Source organism: Marmota marmota, unplaced genomic scaffold (assembly GCF_001458135.2).
Source record: "Marmota marmota marmota unplaced genomic scaffold, marMar, whole genome shotgun sequence".
Lineage (NCBI taxonomy): Eukaryota > Metazoa > Chordata > Mammalia > Rodentia > Sciuridae > Marmota > Marmota marmota.
In genome coordinates this window covers 16,020,349-16,038,252 of record NW_026000222.1, presented here as the reverse complement: position 1 = coordinate 16,038,252, position 17,904 = coordinate 16,020,349, and the positions used below count along the sequence as shown (strand labels likewise).

Below are 17,904 nucleotides of genomic sequence, written 5' to 3'. Positions count from 1 at the left end.
AAAAAAAAAAAAAAAAAAAAGAAAGGAAGGAAGGAAGGAAGAAAAGAAAAAGAACTCGTACTTGACATTATATACAGTGGAGTATCATTCTTTTTTCATTTCCCCCCACTTGTTCTGGAGATTGAATTCAGGGGCTTCTACCACTGAGCCATACCCTCAGCCATTTTCATTTTATTTGAGACAGGGTCTTGCTAAGTTGCCCAAGCTGGCCTCAAATTTATGATCTTCCTGCCTTAGCCTTGACATTTGACATGAAGTTCTTTAGTGAAGGCAGCTGCAAGAAAATCAGAGCTGGAAGGTGTTAGAACATGGCTTAGGGAGAGAAAAGAAAATTGCCAGGACTAGGATAGAGGGTGGTGGGAGACCAGCAGAGAAGAGGGAAGTAGATGTCTTTTAGTGTGTGTAGTGCTGGGGATTATAGTACGTGCATATTAATGACCATTGAAGGCAGGCACTTGCTGGGGGAGGGGTTTGTGAGTTGATTAGACAGGAAGTAACAAATTCCCACAATAAAAAGTCTTAGATTAAATCTTTTTTTTTTTTTTTTCTTCCTTATACTTTAAGACTCCTAGCAAAAGTCAGTGTAAACTGGTATGGTGCTTCAAAGGTTTGGAGGCCTACACTTTTTCTGCTCTTTTGGCCTTTGTTCTCAAGGTTACCCTTATGGCTGCTGGGTCTAGCCATTACATCTGGAAGGAGGTGAGAGGTAGGAAGAACAAGCCCATATTTGTAAAAACATTTCCCCCAAAGTTGTATGTCCCGTTTTTATCAAACTTTATTCTCTTGGTCATAGGAAGGTGCCAAAAGGTTGGAAAATAGCCTTTGTTCCTTTAAAAAAAAAAAAAAAAAAAAAAACTACCTGTGCCCAGCCTAAAATGAGGATGACAATTCTAAAAAAGAAGGAAAGAGTTGAAAATGGGTGCCAGACAAACAGACTCTGTCACTAAGTAGATACGACCAAGTTGAAACATGGAGGAGACTCTCAGAGTTCCAAAAGTGGGCAAGGCTGGAATTGGACCTGGGAGGAAAAGGTACTCACTCGTTCGTCCTTTCTCCTCTCCAGGTACTTCAGTGATGCAGGTAACAGCCACAGATGAGGATGATGCCATCAACACCTACAACGGGGTGGTTGCCTACTCCATCCATAGCCAGGAACCAAAGGACCCACACGACCTCATGTTCACTGTCCACCGAAGCACAGGCACCATCAGTGTCATTTCCAGTGGCCTGGACCGTGAGGTGAACAGCCCTGAGGGAAAGTGCTGCCAACCTAGGCTTGCCCAGACTGGGGCCTGACTCTCAGAGCATAAACTCCTGTCATTGTCCCTGTCCCTGAGGTCAAGGCAGAACAATGGGGACCCAAATCAGCTGGGCTGTCAGCTACTGTGTTCACACACGGATGTCCCACAGCTCCCTTGGGTGGGTGGCCTGCTGCCAAACAATCTCATTGAATCTCTTCTGAGGATGAGGAGGCAGCTGTAAAATGAAGACTTTTGATATTTTCTGGAGGTTTTCTCATTTCCTCTTGGAATGGTTCGCTTAGTGTGCACATGGCATAGATTTGTCCCTTGTGCACCACAAAGTAGAATTAGCTCCATGGATATTGGAGTTGCCTTCTGTTTCCTAATTAATATCTTTGCCCAAATCCCTGCTTAATACTCCCACAGTGGAGCAGCTAAGGGTTGGGGCCAGTGCCCAGACTTTCTCAGGATAGACCCAGGAGAACTGCTGGCACCTGAGACTCCTCCCCAGCACTCCCCTCTGCTTCTATTCTTTCTGGTAAGGTGAGAGTAGGACAAGGGGCCAAGAATATCACGAGAGGAACACTTCTCTATCTCTATACTTCCTCAAGGCTTTGGTTCTTAGAGCCCAGGTGAGGGACTCCTGAGACTGGACTCACGGTGGGCTTCCCCTCTTCTTTCTTTATCCCCAGAAAGTCCCTGAATACACACTGACCATCCAGGCTACAGACATGGATGGAGATGGCTCCACTACCACAGCAGTGGCAATAGTGGAAATCCTTGATGCCAATGACAATGCTCCTGTGTTCAACCCCCAGAAGGTAACACCCGTTCTTCTTTCTTCCCTCATCAGTAACGAAGGGCTTAAGTTTAATCCTCTCATGAAATTTTGAATCCTGCCTATGTTGCTTTGAGTCCTAGCCTTACCATTTACTGGCTGTGTGACCTTAGGCAAACTACTAACCCTCTGTGCCCTCATTTCTTAATCTGTGAAATGGAGATAATGATCATACCTGCTGCATTGTTCTGAGTTTTAAATGAAATAATCTATGTACCGTTTTGAACACAATCCTGGCAAAATAAGTGCTGCATATGAAAATCTTTGTTGATATGAAAACTTACTATCCTTTGAATCCTCATCTCTCCACATTCCCCCAGTGAATACTTGTACACCTCCAATGACAGAGGCCTCAATGCCACTCAGGGTGACATGTCCCACCCCTTCCAATTGTAGATATCTGTGATTGCTAACATTCTTCAGACCTGATTAAAAATTTGTTCTAGGGCTGGGGTTGTGGCTCAGCGGTAGAACACTTGCCTAGCTGGGCAAGGCCCTGGGTTTGATCCTCAGCACCACATAAAAATAAATAAATAAATAACAAATAAATAAAAGATAATTTAAAAAAAATTTTTGTTCTGGGAGTGTAGCTCAGTGGTAGAGCACTTGCTTAGTATGCATAAGTTCCTGGGTTTGATGCCAACATCCCATAAAAACTTTTTGGTTCTTAGCAGCTGATTTTCTAGTCTTTACTTCCTGTCCTAGAACCTCCAAAAAACCTCTGTCCATTGCCCCAACACAAATAGACTCCTACCCTTATTTTCACCTTTCTTATAACCTACTGATCTCAGGTTGATGGATGACTGTATCCAGCAGGGACTTGGATACCCAGACGAGTGAGATTCTGGAACATCAGGCTCCTGGGAGGAGGGAAAACACCCAATGTTGGTGTGGTCTGTCCCTGCAGCTGTTAAGCTAATGCTTGGGACATTCTGCACCAGTGTGTGCCCTGAAAACCTGCTAAGGGGGTTGGTGGGCCAGGAAAGGGTAAAGGCCATGGGGCTCCCCAGAAGGAAGATGGAGGACACATGGCTGATGACAGTAGAACAGCCTCTAAGGAAAGTCAGTCTCTCTGCTCTGATTGCTCTGTGCTTCCCACACTGACAGTATGAAGCCCGGGTGCCAGAAAATGCAGTGGGCCATGAGGTGCAGAGGCTGACAGTGACTGATCTGGATGCCCCCAACTCAACAGCGTGGCATGCCATCTACCGCATTGTGGGAGGTGACGATGGGGACCATTTTACCATCACCACCCACCCTGAGAGCAACCAGGGCATCTTGACAACCAGGAAGGTGAGTTTCTTTGAACTTAAACAAAGGACACACCTGGGACAGCCAGGATTCCAGCCTCCAGGACAAGGGAGCCACAGGTGAGTCACTGATTCAATTGAAGCACATCAATGGATTCTTCCCAGAACCCAGTTTCCACAGGCCACCTCCAGAGTCGTCTCTCAGAATCTGTTTTATTAGAATCATGCTAATTTTGGATTTACTCAGCAACACACATCTAGGTATTTAGATGTGAAAAGTTTCAAATTATTTAGTAGGCCAGGCTCAGTGGGGCTCGCCTATAATCCAAGTTCTTGGGAGGCTTAAGCAGGAAGATTACAAGTTCAAAGCCAGCCTCAGCAACTTAGCGAGACCCTGTCTCAAAAAATAAAATGGACTGGAGATGTGGCTCAATGGTTAGGCGCCCCTGGGTTCAATCCCTGGTATCTAATAATAATAATAATAATAATAATAATAATAATAATAATAATAATAGAATAAATAAATAAATTACTTAGTAGGCACATCTTTGCCTCTCAAAACTGTTTTTAAACTTTTGTGCATTTTTGTTTTTATTAGAGAATAGGACATGGTTTGAGTAAAAAAGACTTTGAATAAAATTGAAGGGGCTGGAGTTATGGCTCAAGTGGTAGAGCGCTTGCTTAGCATACGTGAGGCACTGGGTTTGATCCTCAGCACCACATAAAATTAAAAAGTAAACATATTGTGTCCACCAACAACTAAAAAATATATATTAAAAAAATTTTAAAAAAAATTTTAATTGAAGCTTCAAGAAAATGAGTCTGGCTGGGCACACACCTGTAATCCCAGATACTTGGGAGGCTGAGGCAGGAGAATTACAAGTTTTGAGGCCACCTGGGCAATTTAGTGAAACCCTGTCTCAAAATTTTAAATAAAGGGGACTGGAGATGTAGCCCAGTGATAGAGCATTTGCCTAGCATGCGATAGGCTCCGGGTTTGATCCCCAGCGCTTCAAAAAATAAAAATAAAAGACTATCTTAGGTTTAAATGTCCCCTTCTTGTGACAAATACTTTATAATGCCCCTTTTACACTGTGAAATGAAGTTCATTTATAATCTAACTTAGCTAAATTGTACTTTTTAGAAAAGTAGAATGACCAACTAAAATAAAGGAGAAATTTCTAAGAAAAGCTACTGAATATAAAACATTTTTGTGCAACTACACTAGAAAACATAGTGAAATGGTCAATTACTTGCATCTATTTGTAGAATCATCCAAATGTGGTAGATACTGCGTGTCACTCTGGCAATGCAGAACAAGAGTGATATTGATATCTTTTCAGAACAGTGAACAAACTCTTGAAAAAGTCCTGACCAAATTAAATTATGAGCTTCTCTCAGTTGCATTCCTAGAGAATTTAATATATATTAAAACCACACCAAAAACTTGGTTTATATGCAAAACATTCTATACTCTAATTATGAACAGGTGTTTTACACCCGAAGATGTAGGAATGTCTTAAGGGATATTGGCAAGTTACATGGGATATGGGATCAGTTCTTTGTGTCTTAACACTGTGGGAGTGGCATCCATGCCCCAGCATATGAGTAACAATGGCACCCCTAGTCAGACTTTCATAAATTTCTAAAACGCTCCCTAGAGGGCATCACCACCCCATTGAAAACCAATATTCTAGGCCTTACTAAGCTAGTTGCCTCTGGGGTGATCCAAGAGACTCCACTAGATGTCTACTCAGGAAACACTGGAGGCTTTGGAGACAGAGAGAGATCCATGTGAGGGATTGTTGCTTGTAGGGGGAGGGCTCGATCCCCTCACTATGGGCTCTTTCCTTCTGACGCCCACAGGCCTCCTCACGAAATGGTGGTTCACGTTCTTCTCTCCTAGGGCTTGGATTTTGAGGCCCAAAACCAGCACACCCTATATGTAACAGTGACCAATGAGGCTCCCTTTGTGGTGAAACTCCCAACCTCCACAGCCACCATAGTGGTCCATGTGGAGGACGTGAACGAGGCCCCTGAGTTTGTCCCACCCTCCAAAGTCATTGAGGCCCAAGAAGGTATCTCCACTGGGGAGGCTATCGGCATCTACACTGCACAGGACCCTGACAAGGAGGATCAAAAGATCAGGTACTCCTCGTGAACTGGCTCCAGTCAGCCAAATGTACCGGTACAGTAGGGCGGGTTGTTCTATTACCATAAAGATTGTTCAGCTGGGCTGGGCACTTAGTAAGACCCTGTCTCAAACTAAAAAGGGCTAGAGATGTGGCTCGGTGGTTAAGTACCCCTCAGTTAAATCGCTGGAACCAAAAAAAAAAAAAAAAGTTGTACAATATTTTTGAGTATCACTCTGGCACTGGACCTCCCCTTCCTGCTGTGCTGGAGACAAAAGAGTAGAGGTTCAGGGGAAGGTGGGTCCTCTCTCACCCACATATCCCTGCTGGCTCCCTTCCTGCTATTTTAGTCTCCGTTTCAATGAGATTCATTTTCTCTGTGGTCCTGCTTAAGAGCCCAGAGACCATCTGTATTGGGTCTAAAGAGGTTTGAATGATGACACTAGAATTCATGTGACCCTTCTCAATTATTTCCAGCTACCACATCATGAGAGACCCAGCAGGATGGCTAGCAATGGACCCAGACAGTGGACAAATCACTGCTGCAGGCATCTTGGACCGTGAGGATGAGCGGTTTGTGAAGAACAACGTCTATGAAGTCATGGTTTTGGCCACAGACAATGGTGAGAATTTCCTCCCAAGTTTCCCACAGGGGGATACCTTTGGTTCTCAAATAATATAACACAGCCTGTTCCCTCTGCACAGAGGATTGTGGTGGGATCAGTTCCACCAAACCAGTCGGGAGAGTTGAAAGGGTCTTTTGGGAGTGGGGGTGTCTCTTAAAGGACTGTTCCTAGGGAGACTGGCTATGGTTATGATTATGATTTTTCTGATACCCAAGAGTCAGGAAAGATCCTGAAGACCCCATTCAACCTAAGTTTTTGGTTCACTGAACCCTAAATTGACCTTTAGTTTCCCCTTATAGTTGGGTAACAGAGAATACCTGGAAAATACCATGATTGATTAGTGATTTCACACCACAGTCAGTGGGGGAGTATGATATAATTGACATCTCTGCTTAGCACATAGTGAACCAACACCTTCAGGTTCCCTGAAGCTGATCTGCAAATACCAGACTAGCCCTGAGGTGGCCAATAGGTTTCACTCTGTGGCAGATTATAATGACTATTTGGGTGAAGTGGCTGCAGCTAATCTATGATAGATTGATAATGTCTGCATGGACACATGAGAGATGACTTGATTTTCATGTATTTGTTGTCATCACTGGTTTGATCTGTAATGAAGTTAAGGCATGGAGAGACTTTCAGGTTAGAGCTGGGTGTAGAGCTGGAGTCTGAGATGGATTAAGTCAGTTTTAGGGTAGCTTAACATCAGTTCATCCAGCAACCAAGGGCAGATGCTGAAAAGATGTCATATGTATTGTTATAAACAGGAAGCCCTCCCACCACTGGCACAGGAACTCTTCTCCTAACACTTACTGACATCAACGACCATGGCCCAATTCCTGAGCCCCGTCAAATCATCATCTGCAACCAAAGCCCTGTGCCTCAAGTGCTGAACATCACAGACAAGGACCTGTCCCCCCACTCCTCCCCTTTCCAGGCCCAGCTAACACATGACTCGGATATCTACTGGATGGCAGAAGTCAGTGAAAAAGGTAACTTAAGTGGTGGTAGCAGGTGAGGTCTACCCCACACTAGCCCGATGCACAAATTCTTTTTTTTTTTTTTTTTTAAATATTTTTTAGTGTTGACAGACCTTTATTTTATTCATTTATGTATATGCGGTGCTGAGAATTGAACCCAGTGCCTCACACATGTGAGGCAAGTGCTCTACCACTGAGCCACAACCCCAGCCCCTGCACAAATTCTTATTCCAGCGTTTTTGGGGTCACAGATAATGATCTCCACAAGAACATCAGTCAGATGCTATTTATGGGCTAGGGTTGTATCTCAGTGGCAGATCACTTTCTTAGCATGTGCAAGGTCATGGATTTGATGTCCAGCACCACACACGCATAAAGCAGCCAGGCATAATGGCACATGCCTATAATCCCAAACACTCAGGATGCTGAAACAAGAGGGTAGCAAGTTTGAGGCCAGCCTGGACAATGTATCAAAATCTTGCCTTAAAATAAAAATCATTTTAACTGGGCTGGGGATGTATCTCATTAGTAGAGCACTTACTTGCATGTGATGTTTGAGGCCCCCAGTACCACACCAAAAAAAAAACAAGAAGAAGAAGAAGAAAGAAAGAAAAAATGCATGGTAGCATATGCCTGTAATCTCAGACCTTGGGAGGCTGAGGCAGGAGGATCACACATTCAAGGCCAGCTTTAGCACCTTAGTGAGACCCTAGACAACTTAGCAAGACTCTGTCTCAAAACACTTTTAAAAAGAAGGGCTGGGGGTCTGGGGATGTGGCTCAAGCGGTAGCGCGCTCGCCTGGCGTGCGTGCGGCCCGGGTTCGATCCTCAGCACCACATACAAACAAAGATGTTGTGTCCACCGAGAACTAAAAAATAAATATTAAAAAATTCTCATTCTCATTCTCTCTCTCTCTCTCTCTCTCTCTCTCTCCCCCACTCTCTCTTTAAAATATATATATATATTTAAAAAGAAGGGCTGGGGAAGAAGGCTAGTGTAAGAATTCCATTGGAAGCCTTTGGAATCTCATAGGAACTCTGAAAGATATTTCTAGTCCATCTGGCCTTTCTATGCAAATGGGAAAAACAGGGCCCAGTGAGAGAGGAAGTGACTTGTCCAGTATTACGTAGCAAGAGTTAGGGCTCCAAGCCTGTTGTGGTGGCACTCGCCTGTAATCCCAGCAGCTCAGGAGGCTGGGGCAGGAGAATTGCAAGTTTGAGGGCATCCTCGGAAACTTAGCAAACCCCATCTCAAAAAAATAAAAAGAACTGGGGATGTAGCTTAGTGGCAAAATGCCCATGGATCTCCAGTACAGGCTGGGAGTGTAGTTCATTGGCAGAGCACATGCTTAGCATGTGCAAAGCCTTTGGTTGGATCCTCAGTACTGCAAAAAGAAAAAGGATTGCAGCACAGCAATTATAGCTAACACTCTCAGCAAGCTTAGTAGGCCAAACATCACCTCACGTGCTCCACCCTGGAGTACTTAATCCCCACATCGATGCTATGAAGAAGGTACTGTTGTCTCTGCCTCACACACATATTTTACAGATGAGGAAATCAAATACAGAGGCTTAAATATCTTGACAGAGGCATTATTATGGCTAGAAAATACTTGCATGGAGGTTTTAGTCCAGGTATCTGACTTATCATTATATTCTGTTGTGTACCATTGATGGGACCCTGGCAATATGCAAAAGCTTTTTCTTTTTTTTTCCTTATTTTATCTTTCTACCAATCTCTAGTCAGCATTTTCATCCCCACATATAGATAAGAATGAGGCTTGAGGTTAACTAACATGCCCAAGGGCATAACATAGGTGATAATTAGGAGTTGAAGCAGGCTTTGACTCCAGAGCCCCTGGCCCTCCTGTTCCCAGCCTACTTCCCTGTCCTGCTTCTCTCTGGGCCACTGTTTTGAAGTTCTTAGCCTTCAGGATTTTTCAGTTGTTGTATGGACCGGAGAGGAGTGAGTCGGACCCTAAGTACCAATAAGGCTATGAGAAAAACTGCCTTACCTTGGCTTAAGGTGCTTCTTAGGGATGGGAATCCCCAGGAGAGAAATGGAGAACCAATACATTCAGTTTCTACCCCAAAGAAACCAAATAACCCCATTTCTGTTACTGCTGCTAAGCCCAGGTCTGCAAGAACTTGGGAGACCTCCTTCAGACACCCACATTATCTCATTTTTTGATTCCTGTGATTTGGATGTATACATCCACCTTTCCTTTGGGAGTCCAAATTGGTCTCCTCTGTCACTCTCTTGTGGCCTAGAAGCCATTTTTTTTTTTTTTCTCCCTGAACATACCATGGAAGAGCTTAAACCAGAAATGCCTTGGTTCAATACCTGACCCCTCCATTGACTTTTCACCAGCTTTGTGACTGTGTGCAAATTATAGAACCTGGGCCTCAGGTTCCTTATATGTGGGATGGGTCAGTATTTCTGTCTACTTCCTTGTTATGAAGTAGTAAATTAAATATGATTAAATAGGTGAATGCATGAAAGTCCATACTTAGTTCAGGTGAGCTGTCATCTTCAAGGCCTGTATTTCCCAGTAACCTTCTCAGATCTGGCTCATGGAAGTGTGAGCATTATGCCCAAATCCCAAAAAAAACAATCCTTGAACATAGTACTGATATCTGGTTTTTTGTTTTAATTTACTTTTTCTCTTTGCCCTTGTCCTTGTCATCAGGGGAATTCATCCACACTTTACGTATGTGACTTTGGGCTAGTTACTTGACTCCCTCGGCCTCAATTTCTACTTTTGTAAAATGAAGTTAATTGCATTACTTGCCTCTCAAAGTTGTGGTGAGGGTTAAGGTAGGGCCTGGCAGATAGTAAGCATCTATTTAGTCACTGCCACCACTATCATTAACAGCAACTGAGAAATCAGCCCTAAAACATGGTGCCAATGTTTGGTGACATATCCCATGTTGGCCTCTCCACACAGTAGACCAGATACTCAGTTTGCAGAAGTATCTCTGCCTGCCACTGCTAAATGGGAACAGGATGAATTCTGCCTCTGGCCTTCTTACTTAGAGTGTACAGATCCTTTTAACTAGAAGTGGCTTGAGGTCAGTGCTGAAATAGCTTGTAAGCCTGAGGGGTGGGTTAGAAACTCAGAGGTTGGTTGTGAGTACCAGTGATTAGTGGGTGAGAGATGCCACAATGTTGGGGATAATCCTGCAGGATGAAAAATGTTCCACCCATGCTGTTTGTGCCTCTCTTGAGAAAGGTGGGTCTGAACTGAAGGCCTTTCTTCAAAGAGACCCCTGACCCTGTATTCCTCACTTACAACCTACGCCCCTCCCTACTCTGGGTTTGCCACAGTTTCTCCCGAGCGCTTGAATTGTGGGCCACTGAACTTCGCTTCTGCTCTGTGCTTAGCCTGCTACTTCCCTGGGCCTTTGAAGGCTAGCTAGTTGGTCAAATTACTGCTCACCTGAACTAAGTATGGACTAAGTATGCATTCACCTATTTAATCTTCATGACATATTTCTGGCATCCCTAAACTTGTGTGTAATCACTAATGCTTTGATAACATGGGTTAGCATCCTGTCTGATTGGTTTAATATACCACTATGTAACCAAGTCACATGCATTTGGATTTAGTTGTCATCACATGGAAATATAGGTACTTCATATTTAATCATGCTGGGCACAATGGCACCCACCTGAAATCCCAGTGACCCTGTAGTCTGAGGCAGGAGGATCACAAGTTCAAGACCAACCTAGGCCACTTAGTGGGTCCTGAGCAACTTATCAAGACCCTGTCTCAAAAAAGTGCCCCTGGATTCAATCCCTGGTATCCCCCTGAAAAAAATTAAATCATGTAGTTGAGGTATAAATTTTTATTATAAAAGCAAAATAATGGCTGGGCACAGTGGTGTACACCTCTGATCCCAGCTACACAGGAAGCTGAGGCAGGAAGAAGCACAAATTCAAGACCAGCCATTAGGCAAATTAGCAAGTCCCTTCGTGTTAGTCAGTTTTTTGTCCCTGTGACCAAAATACATGACAGGAACAACTTAGAGAAGGAAAAGTTTACTTTGGGCTAAGGTTTCAAAGGTTTGTTCCACAGTTGGACCAACTCCATTACTCTGGGTTCGAGGTGAGGCAGAACATCATGGCAGGGGGCAAGGCAGAGGAAAGCTGCTCAGCTCATGGTATTTGGGAAGCAGAGAGGGAGGGAGCATGCAAGAGGGCGCAACCAGATATAATGCCCTGGAGCACACCTCCAGTGACCTACTTCTTCCAGCCACGCCCCACCTCCCTATAGTTACCACCAATATAGTCTACTCGAATTATTAATCCGTCAAATGGACTAATCCACCATTAATCCAGGTTAGAGCTCTCATAATCATTTCACCTCTGAACATTACTACATTGTCTTTCACATGGCTTTTGGGGGACACTAAAGATCCAAACTACAACACCCTATTTCAAAATTTTTTATTTAGCTGGACACAGTGGCACACACCTGTAATCCCAATAGCTCAGAGGCTGAAGCAGGAGGATCACAAGTTCAAAGCCAGCCTCAGCAAAAAAGCAATGTACTAAGGAACTCAGTGAGAACCTGTCTCTAAATAAAAATTCAAAATAGGTCTGGGATGAGGCTCAAAGTATTTCTTCTTTGGTACTGGTGATTGAACCCAGGAGCCCTCTACCACTGAGCCACATGCCCCATCCTTTTGATTTTTGATATAGGGCCTCACTAAGTTGCTGAGGCTAGTCTCAAACTTGGAATCCTCCTGCCTTGACCTCATGAGTTGCTGGGATTATAGGCCTGTCTTACCATGTTCAGCTTAAAATATTTTTTAAAAAGGGCTGGGGGATGTGTAGCTCAGTGATAGAGCACTTGCCTAGCATGAGCAAGATACTGGGTTCAGTCTCCAGGGCTCAGTCCCCATTACTAATAAATAAATAAATAGATAGATAGCTAAATAAATGGCAAAATGATGCAATAATAAGTAAGGGCTGGAAATGCAGTTCAGGGGTAGAGCAATTGCTTGCCATGCACAAGAGCCTGGTTCGATCCCCAACACTACATAACCAATAAAGTTGTGATGCGACCCTAGACTACATAACCAATAAAACAAAGTAATTCCCATAATAAATGATAGTGGACATTGAAATATGAAAACAAGTGGCCAATGTAAACATTAAATGATTTAGGTCTATTTCATGGGAAGAATAATATATTCTTTTGAGGCAAAGAACAGTCTAGGAGCTGATGTGTTGATAAATTATTGGGTCCATATCACATAACTGTTAAGGCTTTCATTTTAAAAATACTGTTATTTCATTCATTTATTTCTGCAGTACTGGGGATTGAACCCAGGGCCTAGCATATGCTAGGCAAGTGCTGTGCCACAGACCTATACCTGCAGTCATTTTTTAAAATGTTATTTTGAGACAAGGTCTTACTAAGTTTCTCAGGCTGGTCTTGAATTTATAATCCTTAGTCGGGATTAAAGGATTGTATGCTACTATGCTTGGCGGTTGTTGATTTTTCTTTAAATGATGAATTAATTTTTATATCCTAATAATTCTGAGACAATGAATTTGCTTTAGCCAGTTGTTGTTGTTGTTGTTGTTGTTATTATTATTATTATTATTGGTGCTGGGGATAGAATCCAAGACCTTGCAAATACTAAGCATGAACTCTACTACTAAGCTATAATCCCAGCCATAGATATTAATTTTTCAGGATATTTCTCTTTAGCTCAAACGCAGACATTGTTCTCCAATCTCCATCATAATGTATTTAGTTCCAACACTTATGGCATCTCCAGACTAATAAATGCTATGTCCGTTCAGGAGATACAGTGGCCTTGTCCCTAAAGAAGTTTCTGAAGCAAGACACATACGATGTGCACCTTTCTCTCTCTGACCATGGTAACAAGGAGCAGCTAACAGTGATCAGTGCCACTGTGTGCGACTGCCGTGGCCATGTGGACACCTGCCCCATACCCTGGAAGGGCGGTTTCATTCTCCCTGTCTTGGGGGCTGTCCTGGCTCTGCTACGTGAGTACCACACACCTTCTCACTCCAATACTGGAATACTTACAAGACATGATTCTATTTTGAATTGGGACCAAGAAGCTACCAACATGGCCTATCCATTCCTTAGACACTTAATTCCAGGAGTGTTATTCAGTAGACATACTTTGGAACTTCTGGATTGTACCAGGCATTAGAGATACAAGTGGTTAGCAAATAGATGTGGTCCTGCCATCACATACTCTCAGGCTTGAGCGGTGGTTCCTTAGGCATTAGTAGTACCAGGAATTTGTTAGAAAGGTAGATTCTCAGGTCCCACTTCAGAACTCCAGAATATTAGGGATAGGACTCAGTAAACTGCATTTTGACAAACTCTCAGGGAGGCCAGTCATGGTGGCACTCACCTGTGATCCCAGCTACTCCTGAGACCGAGACAGGAGGATTGCAAGTTTGAAGTTAGTCTCAGCAACTTAGGGAGGCCCTGTTTCAAAATAAAAATAGCTGGAACTATAGTTCAGTCACAGAGTACTCTAGGTTTAATCTCCAGCACAGTTAAAAAAAAAAAAAAAACCCACCAGTATGGGAAGTCTGACAATAAATGATACCGAATTATAGTGGGAAGTGGGAAGGAATGGAGTTGGAGTCGGGCTGCTTCTAGGAGGAAGTGATTATGCCCAAACCTAAAGGTAAAGCCATGTATATGCGTGGAGAGTGGGTCGAGAGGAGACAGCCCAGGAAAGGTTCCAAAGTGGGAAACTACTGGTATATTTGAGAAACTCAGAAGAGGCCAGTGTGTTGACTTTAGTGTACGTATGTGTGTGTGTGTGTGAGCGGGTGAGTGTGTGGCGGGGGATGGAGGCATATGCAGGGCCAGTCATGTAAGCTTTGGTAAGTAGTTGGGTTTTTCCTAGGTGCAGGGAGAGCCATTGTAGTGTGTTAAGCTTTGGCTGTTAAGTGGGGGCTCTAAGGTTGGGTGGGGCTCTGTGGTTGGGATGTGGTTGGGGGTGAATATTCACATTTCCCAATTCTTTCAGTCCTCCTGCTGGTGCTCCTCTTATTGGTGAGAAAGAAGCGGAAGGTCAAGGAGCCCCTTCTGCTCCCAGAAGATGACACCCGTGACAATGTTTTCTATTATGGTGAAGAGGGTGGTGGTGAAGAGGACCAGGTGAGCCACTGAGGCAGGGGTCGTTGGGTCAACTAACTGACCACATTAGCTGCACTGACCAGCCCTGGAAGATCAGTCTTCAACAGGATTGACTATCAGCTTCTCTTCTGAGGGGATATGGTCCCTCACTGGTCTCTGTGGTCCAGCCAATGGACCTCAATCAAAACTGCACTTGATTGAGGAAGATAGGGAGAGTAGGAATGAGGACTTACAGAAATTTCTATAGAGGAAATTTCCTATAGAGGAAAGGGAGGCTCTGCAAGGTCCTCTGATGACCTGAGCCCTTGCAGATGACATTATCAGTCTTCCAAGACCTACCTATGAACCCTAGCATTCAAAGGATGAAGTGTAACTGGTGGGGAGAGGTCGCAATCCTGTGTTCTCATTTCTTTTCCTGAAGGATTATGATATCACCCAACTCCACCGGGGTCTAGAGGCCAGGCCTGAGGTAATTCTCCGCAATGATGTTGCACCAACCTTCATCCCTACACCCATGTACCGGCCCCGGCCAGCCAACCCGGATGAAATTGGCAACTTCATCATTGAGGTAAGAAATGACGGGCCAGCCTAGCACAGCCCTTTAATTAAATCTAGCATCAGCAGCTCAGGAGAACAAGCATGGCTCTGGATTCGTGTTTCTGGGTTTGAATTCTGGCTCCACCACCAACCAGCTGTATGATCTCTGTATGTTTGAGTATCTCTGGGCTTCTGTTTCCTCCTCCATGAAATACAGTTTTGCAGACTACTTAAGAATAGGTTAGAGCCTGGCACAATGGCACACGCCTATAATCCCAGCAGCTCAGGAGGCTGAGGAAGGAGGATCGAAAGTTCAAAGCCAGCCTCAGTAACTTAGTGAGGCCCTAAGCAACTCAGTGAGACCCTGTCTCTAAATAAAATATAAAAAATTTTAAAAAAGGGGGGCTGGGGAAATGACTCAGTGGTTAAGTGCCCCTGGATTCAATTCCTGGTACCAAAAAAATAAAGAAAGAAAGAGTAGATTAGAAATAATTTATTCGGGGCTGGGGATGTGGCTCAAGCTGTAGCGCGCTTGCCTGCCATGCGTGCGGCCAGGGTTCGATCCTCAGCACCACATACAAACAAAGATGTTGTGTCCGCCGAAAACTAAAAAATAAATATTAAAAAATTTAAAAAAAAATAATTTATTCGTTTATTCAAACATAGTAGTTGTTAGGAGAATATTCTGGAATTAGACTACCTGGGTTTGAATTCTAAAGATTCTAGGTGATTCCAATGTAGAGGAAAATTTAGAATCTCTTTTATGAATTACTTCATGAATTGCTTCAAATGAGGAAGCTCTAGAAATTGTGGCTTCAGCACCTTCCTGCCTTTGGAATCACCTGGGACTTCAGAGGCCATCAGAACTTACCCCAGGGACTGGAATCCATTGATCTGGCTGGGATCTGGGTTTTAATTCTGAAAATAAATCAAAGATGAAGAACCAGTGAACTAGACATATGGGAGGTCTATGATATGAGCCCAGCATAGTGATCAATGAGTGGCAGTCTTTAACAGAAAAAGAGAAAAAAAAATTAGATGAAATTCACAACTAATTGGGTGGGGTGTATTCATCTGTGGCAGTGGATAGAATCCTGGGTGGGAGGTCAGGAGGCCTCAGCCCTGACTCAAACCCTCTGCCTCAGTCCTTTCTTCTGCAGAGATGGATAAATAATCCAGTGGTGAGCCTCTATTCTTTAACCTGAGCATGTTTGGAAGAGTGTGGTGCAAAAAACAAGTGTCTCACACAAGGGGAAAAGCTGCTCAGGGTACCTGGTTCCCAGAGGATGCTTTGGAGCTAAATACTTGGAGCTCATCCTTCCAGTTAAATGCAAAAGTTTCCAGAATGACTGCATTTGGGGCATTTTGCAAATGCTGTCTCATTTAAACCCCACATCATTTTACAAATGATAAAATAGTGTCCAACTATGTACTAGGTAAAGCTTTACATGTATTCATTTATTCCTCTAAAACTGTGACATGTTACCATTTTACAGACAGGGAACAGAAGCATACAGCAGTTCAGAGATGCCCAGAGTCCCAAAACCAGTGTGTGGAGACTGAGTTCAGGCACAGTCTGTTTGCAGGGTCCCTGCCCTTCACCACTGGTGTGTGTTGCCCCGAGCTGCCATGCTGAGTCCCTGTGCTAACTGCTTTCTAGGCTTTGTGTTTCATTTCAACCTTCAAAGCCTTGAGGGAGAGGAGTGCTGGCCAGGCAGCTGAGGAAAGGGGGGCTCTGCAAGGTCCTCTGATGACCTGAGCCCTTGCAGCTGAGCCTCAGGCCCAGCGCTCCTGACTCCTGCTCTCTGTTGCACAGAACCTGAAGGCCGCCAACACAGACCCTGCAGCCCCACCGTACGACTCCCTACTAGTGTTTGACTACGAGGGCAGTGGCTCTGATGCTGCCTCTCTGAGCTCCTTGACCTCCTCGGCCTCTGACCAAGACCAGGATTATGATTATCTGAACGAGTGGGGCAGTCGCTTCAAGAAGCTGGCGGACATGTACGGAGGCGGTGAGGATGACTAGGCTGCTGTGCCAGGAATAAAATGTCAGGCCACAGCAGCCTCTCGAAGGGGTCTCAGTCCCCACTTAAGCCAAGGACTTCGGAGCTTGTCAAGAAGAGGCCTGAGCAACTCGGAAGGAAGAGGATGCAAGTCTGCCATGAAGAGGTCGGATTCTAAGCCCGTCTGTATGGAAGGATGTGACAGTTAGACTTCACCCCTGACCACCTCAGACCACCTCTCAGCCTCATCAGGGTTGCCTCAGGCCAAAATTCCAGATGTTTCTTACCTGCCATAAAGTGCTCAGCCCATATCCTGGGCCTGGACCGTCTCTGATGCTCCATGATGACTTTCCCTCTGGAATGGAACCTTATCTTAGAAAGAGGCCTCTTACGGTATTCCTATTTTTTGTTTTATTTTTGTGGTGCTTGGAATTGAACCCAAGGCCTTGAGCATGCTAGGCAAGAGCTCTACCGCTGAGCTATCTCCTCAGCCCCCCTGTGTTTTGTTTTTGTTGTGTTTTAATGCTGTTATTTAGAGTCTTCTCAGTGTCCCCTCAACCCTCCAGAAGCGCAGCCTGCGGGGTTTACTGCCCTCGTGCATTCCTCCGATCCCCAGACCCTGAGGCCTCCTACTTGCATTTTTATATTGTGTGTGTCTAGGTTGTCCTGTATTTTTTTACTTTCCCTATTGTGTGCTGTAGAAGGTGATGACAATCGTATAAATGTACTAGAAGTGTTTTTATTAAAGGAACTTTTCCCAGAGATGCCAGTGGAGTAAAATTTTTTTTTAACTTCTTTATTGACATCTAAGTGCCTCACCACACCATTCCCCCTGCTAAGGTTCATATCAGTGGTTGTTACCATTTTCCGCATTGTGCAAAGGGACTAGGCTCTTCTACCCCCACTGGCTTCCTCCCAGCTTCCCTCTGTGGTAGAGGAAGCTCAGGGTTCGCCTACATACTCAGGTGAGTCCAGCGGCAGGTAGGGGGTTATGGTGGAGGGGTACGGACCTGTCCTCTCCCTGCAAATTCAGAGCTGCTCCTCTGTGGCAAAACCATTCACCTCTTTCCCCTTGGGCTGAGTGCCACCAGAGCCCAGGTGAGGTTGCTTAGCCTCTACCTGCCTCAGATTTTTCATTTATAAAATGGGGAG

At 44.4% G+C, this 17,904-nt stretch overlaps 1 protein-coding gene across 2 annotated transcripts in view; it reads left to right on the top strand.

Annotated features, from left to right (window-relative positions):
* Positions 1–17,514, top strand: part of Cdh3 (cadherin 3) — a 48,838-nt gene extending 31,324 nt beyond the window's left edge. For both annotated transcript variants that reach the window (XM_048792353.1, XM_048792354.1), the window contains 10 exons: positions 1,064–1,239; positions 1,934–2,062; positions 3,187–3,372; positions 5,236–5,477; positions 5,939–6,084; positions 6,855–7,079; positions 12,886–13,092; positions 14,103–14,233; positions 14,634–14,780; positions 16,566–17,514. In XM_048792353.1, the coding sequence (XP_048648310.1) occupies positions 1,064–1,239; positions 1,934–2,062; positions 3,187–3,372; positions 5,236–5,477; positions 5,939–6,084; positions 6,855–7,079; positions 12,886–13,092; positions 14,103–14,233; positions 14,634–14,780; positions 16,566–16,775 (1,799 nt within the window). In that variant the 3' untranslated portion in view covers positions 16,776–17,514. The remainder of the gene's footprint in view (positions 1–1,063; positions 1,240–1,933; positions 2,063–3,186; positions 3,373–5,235; positions 5,478–5,938; positions 6,085–6,854; positions 7,080–12,885; positions 13,093–14,102; positions 14,234–14,633; positions 14,781–16,565) is intronic.
* Positions 17,515–17,904: the final 390 nt, after the last annotated feature.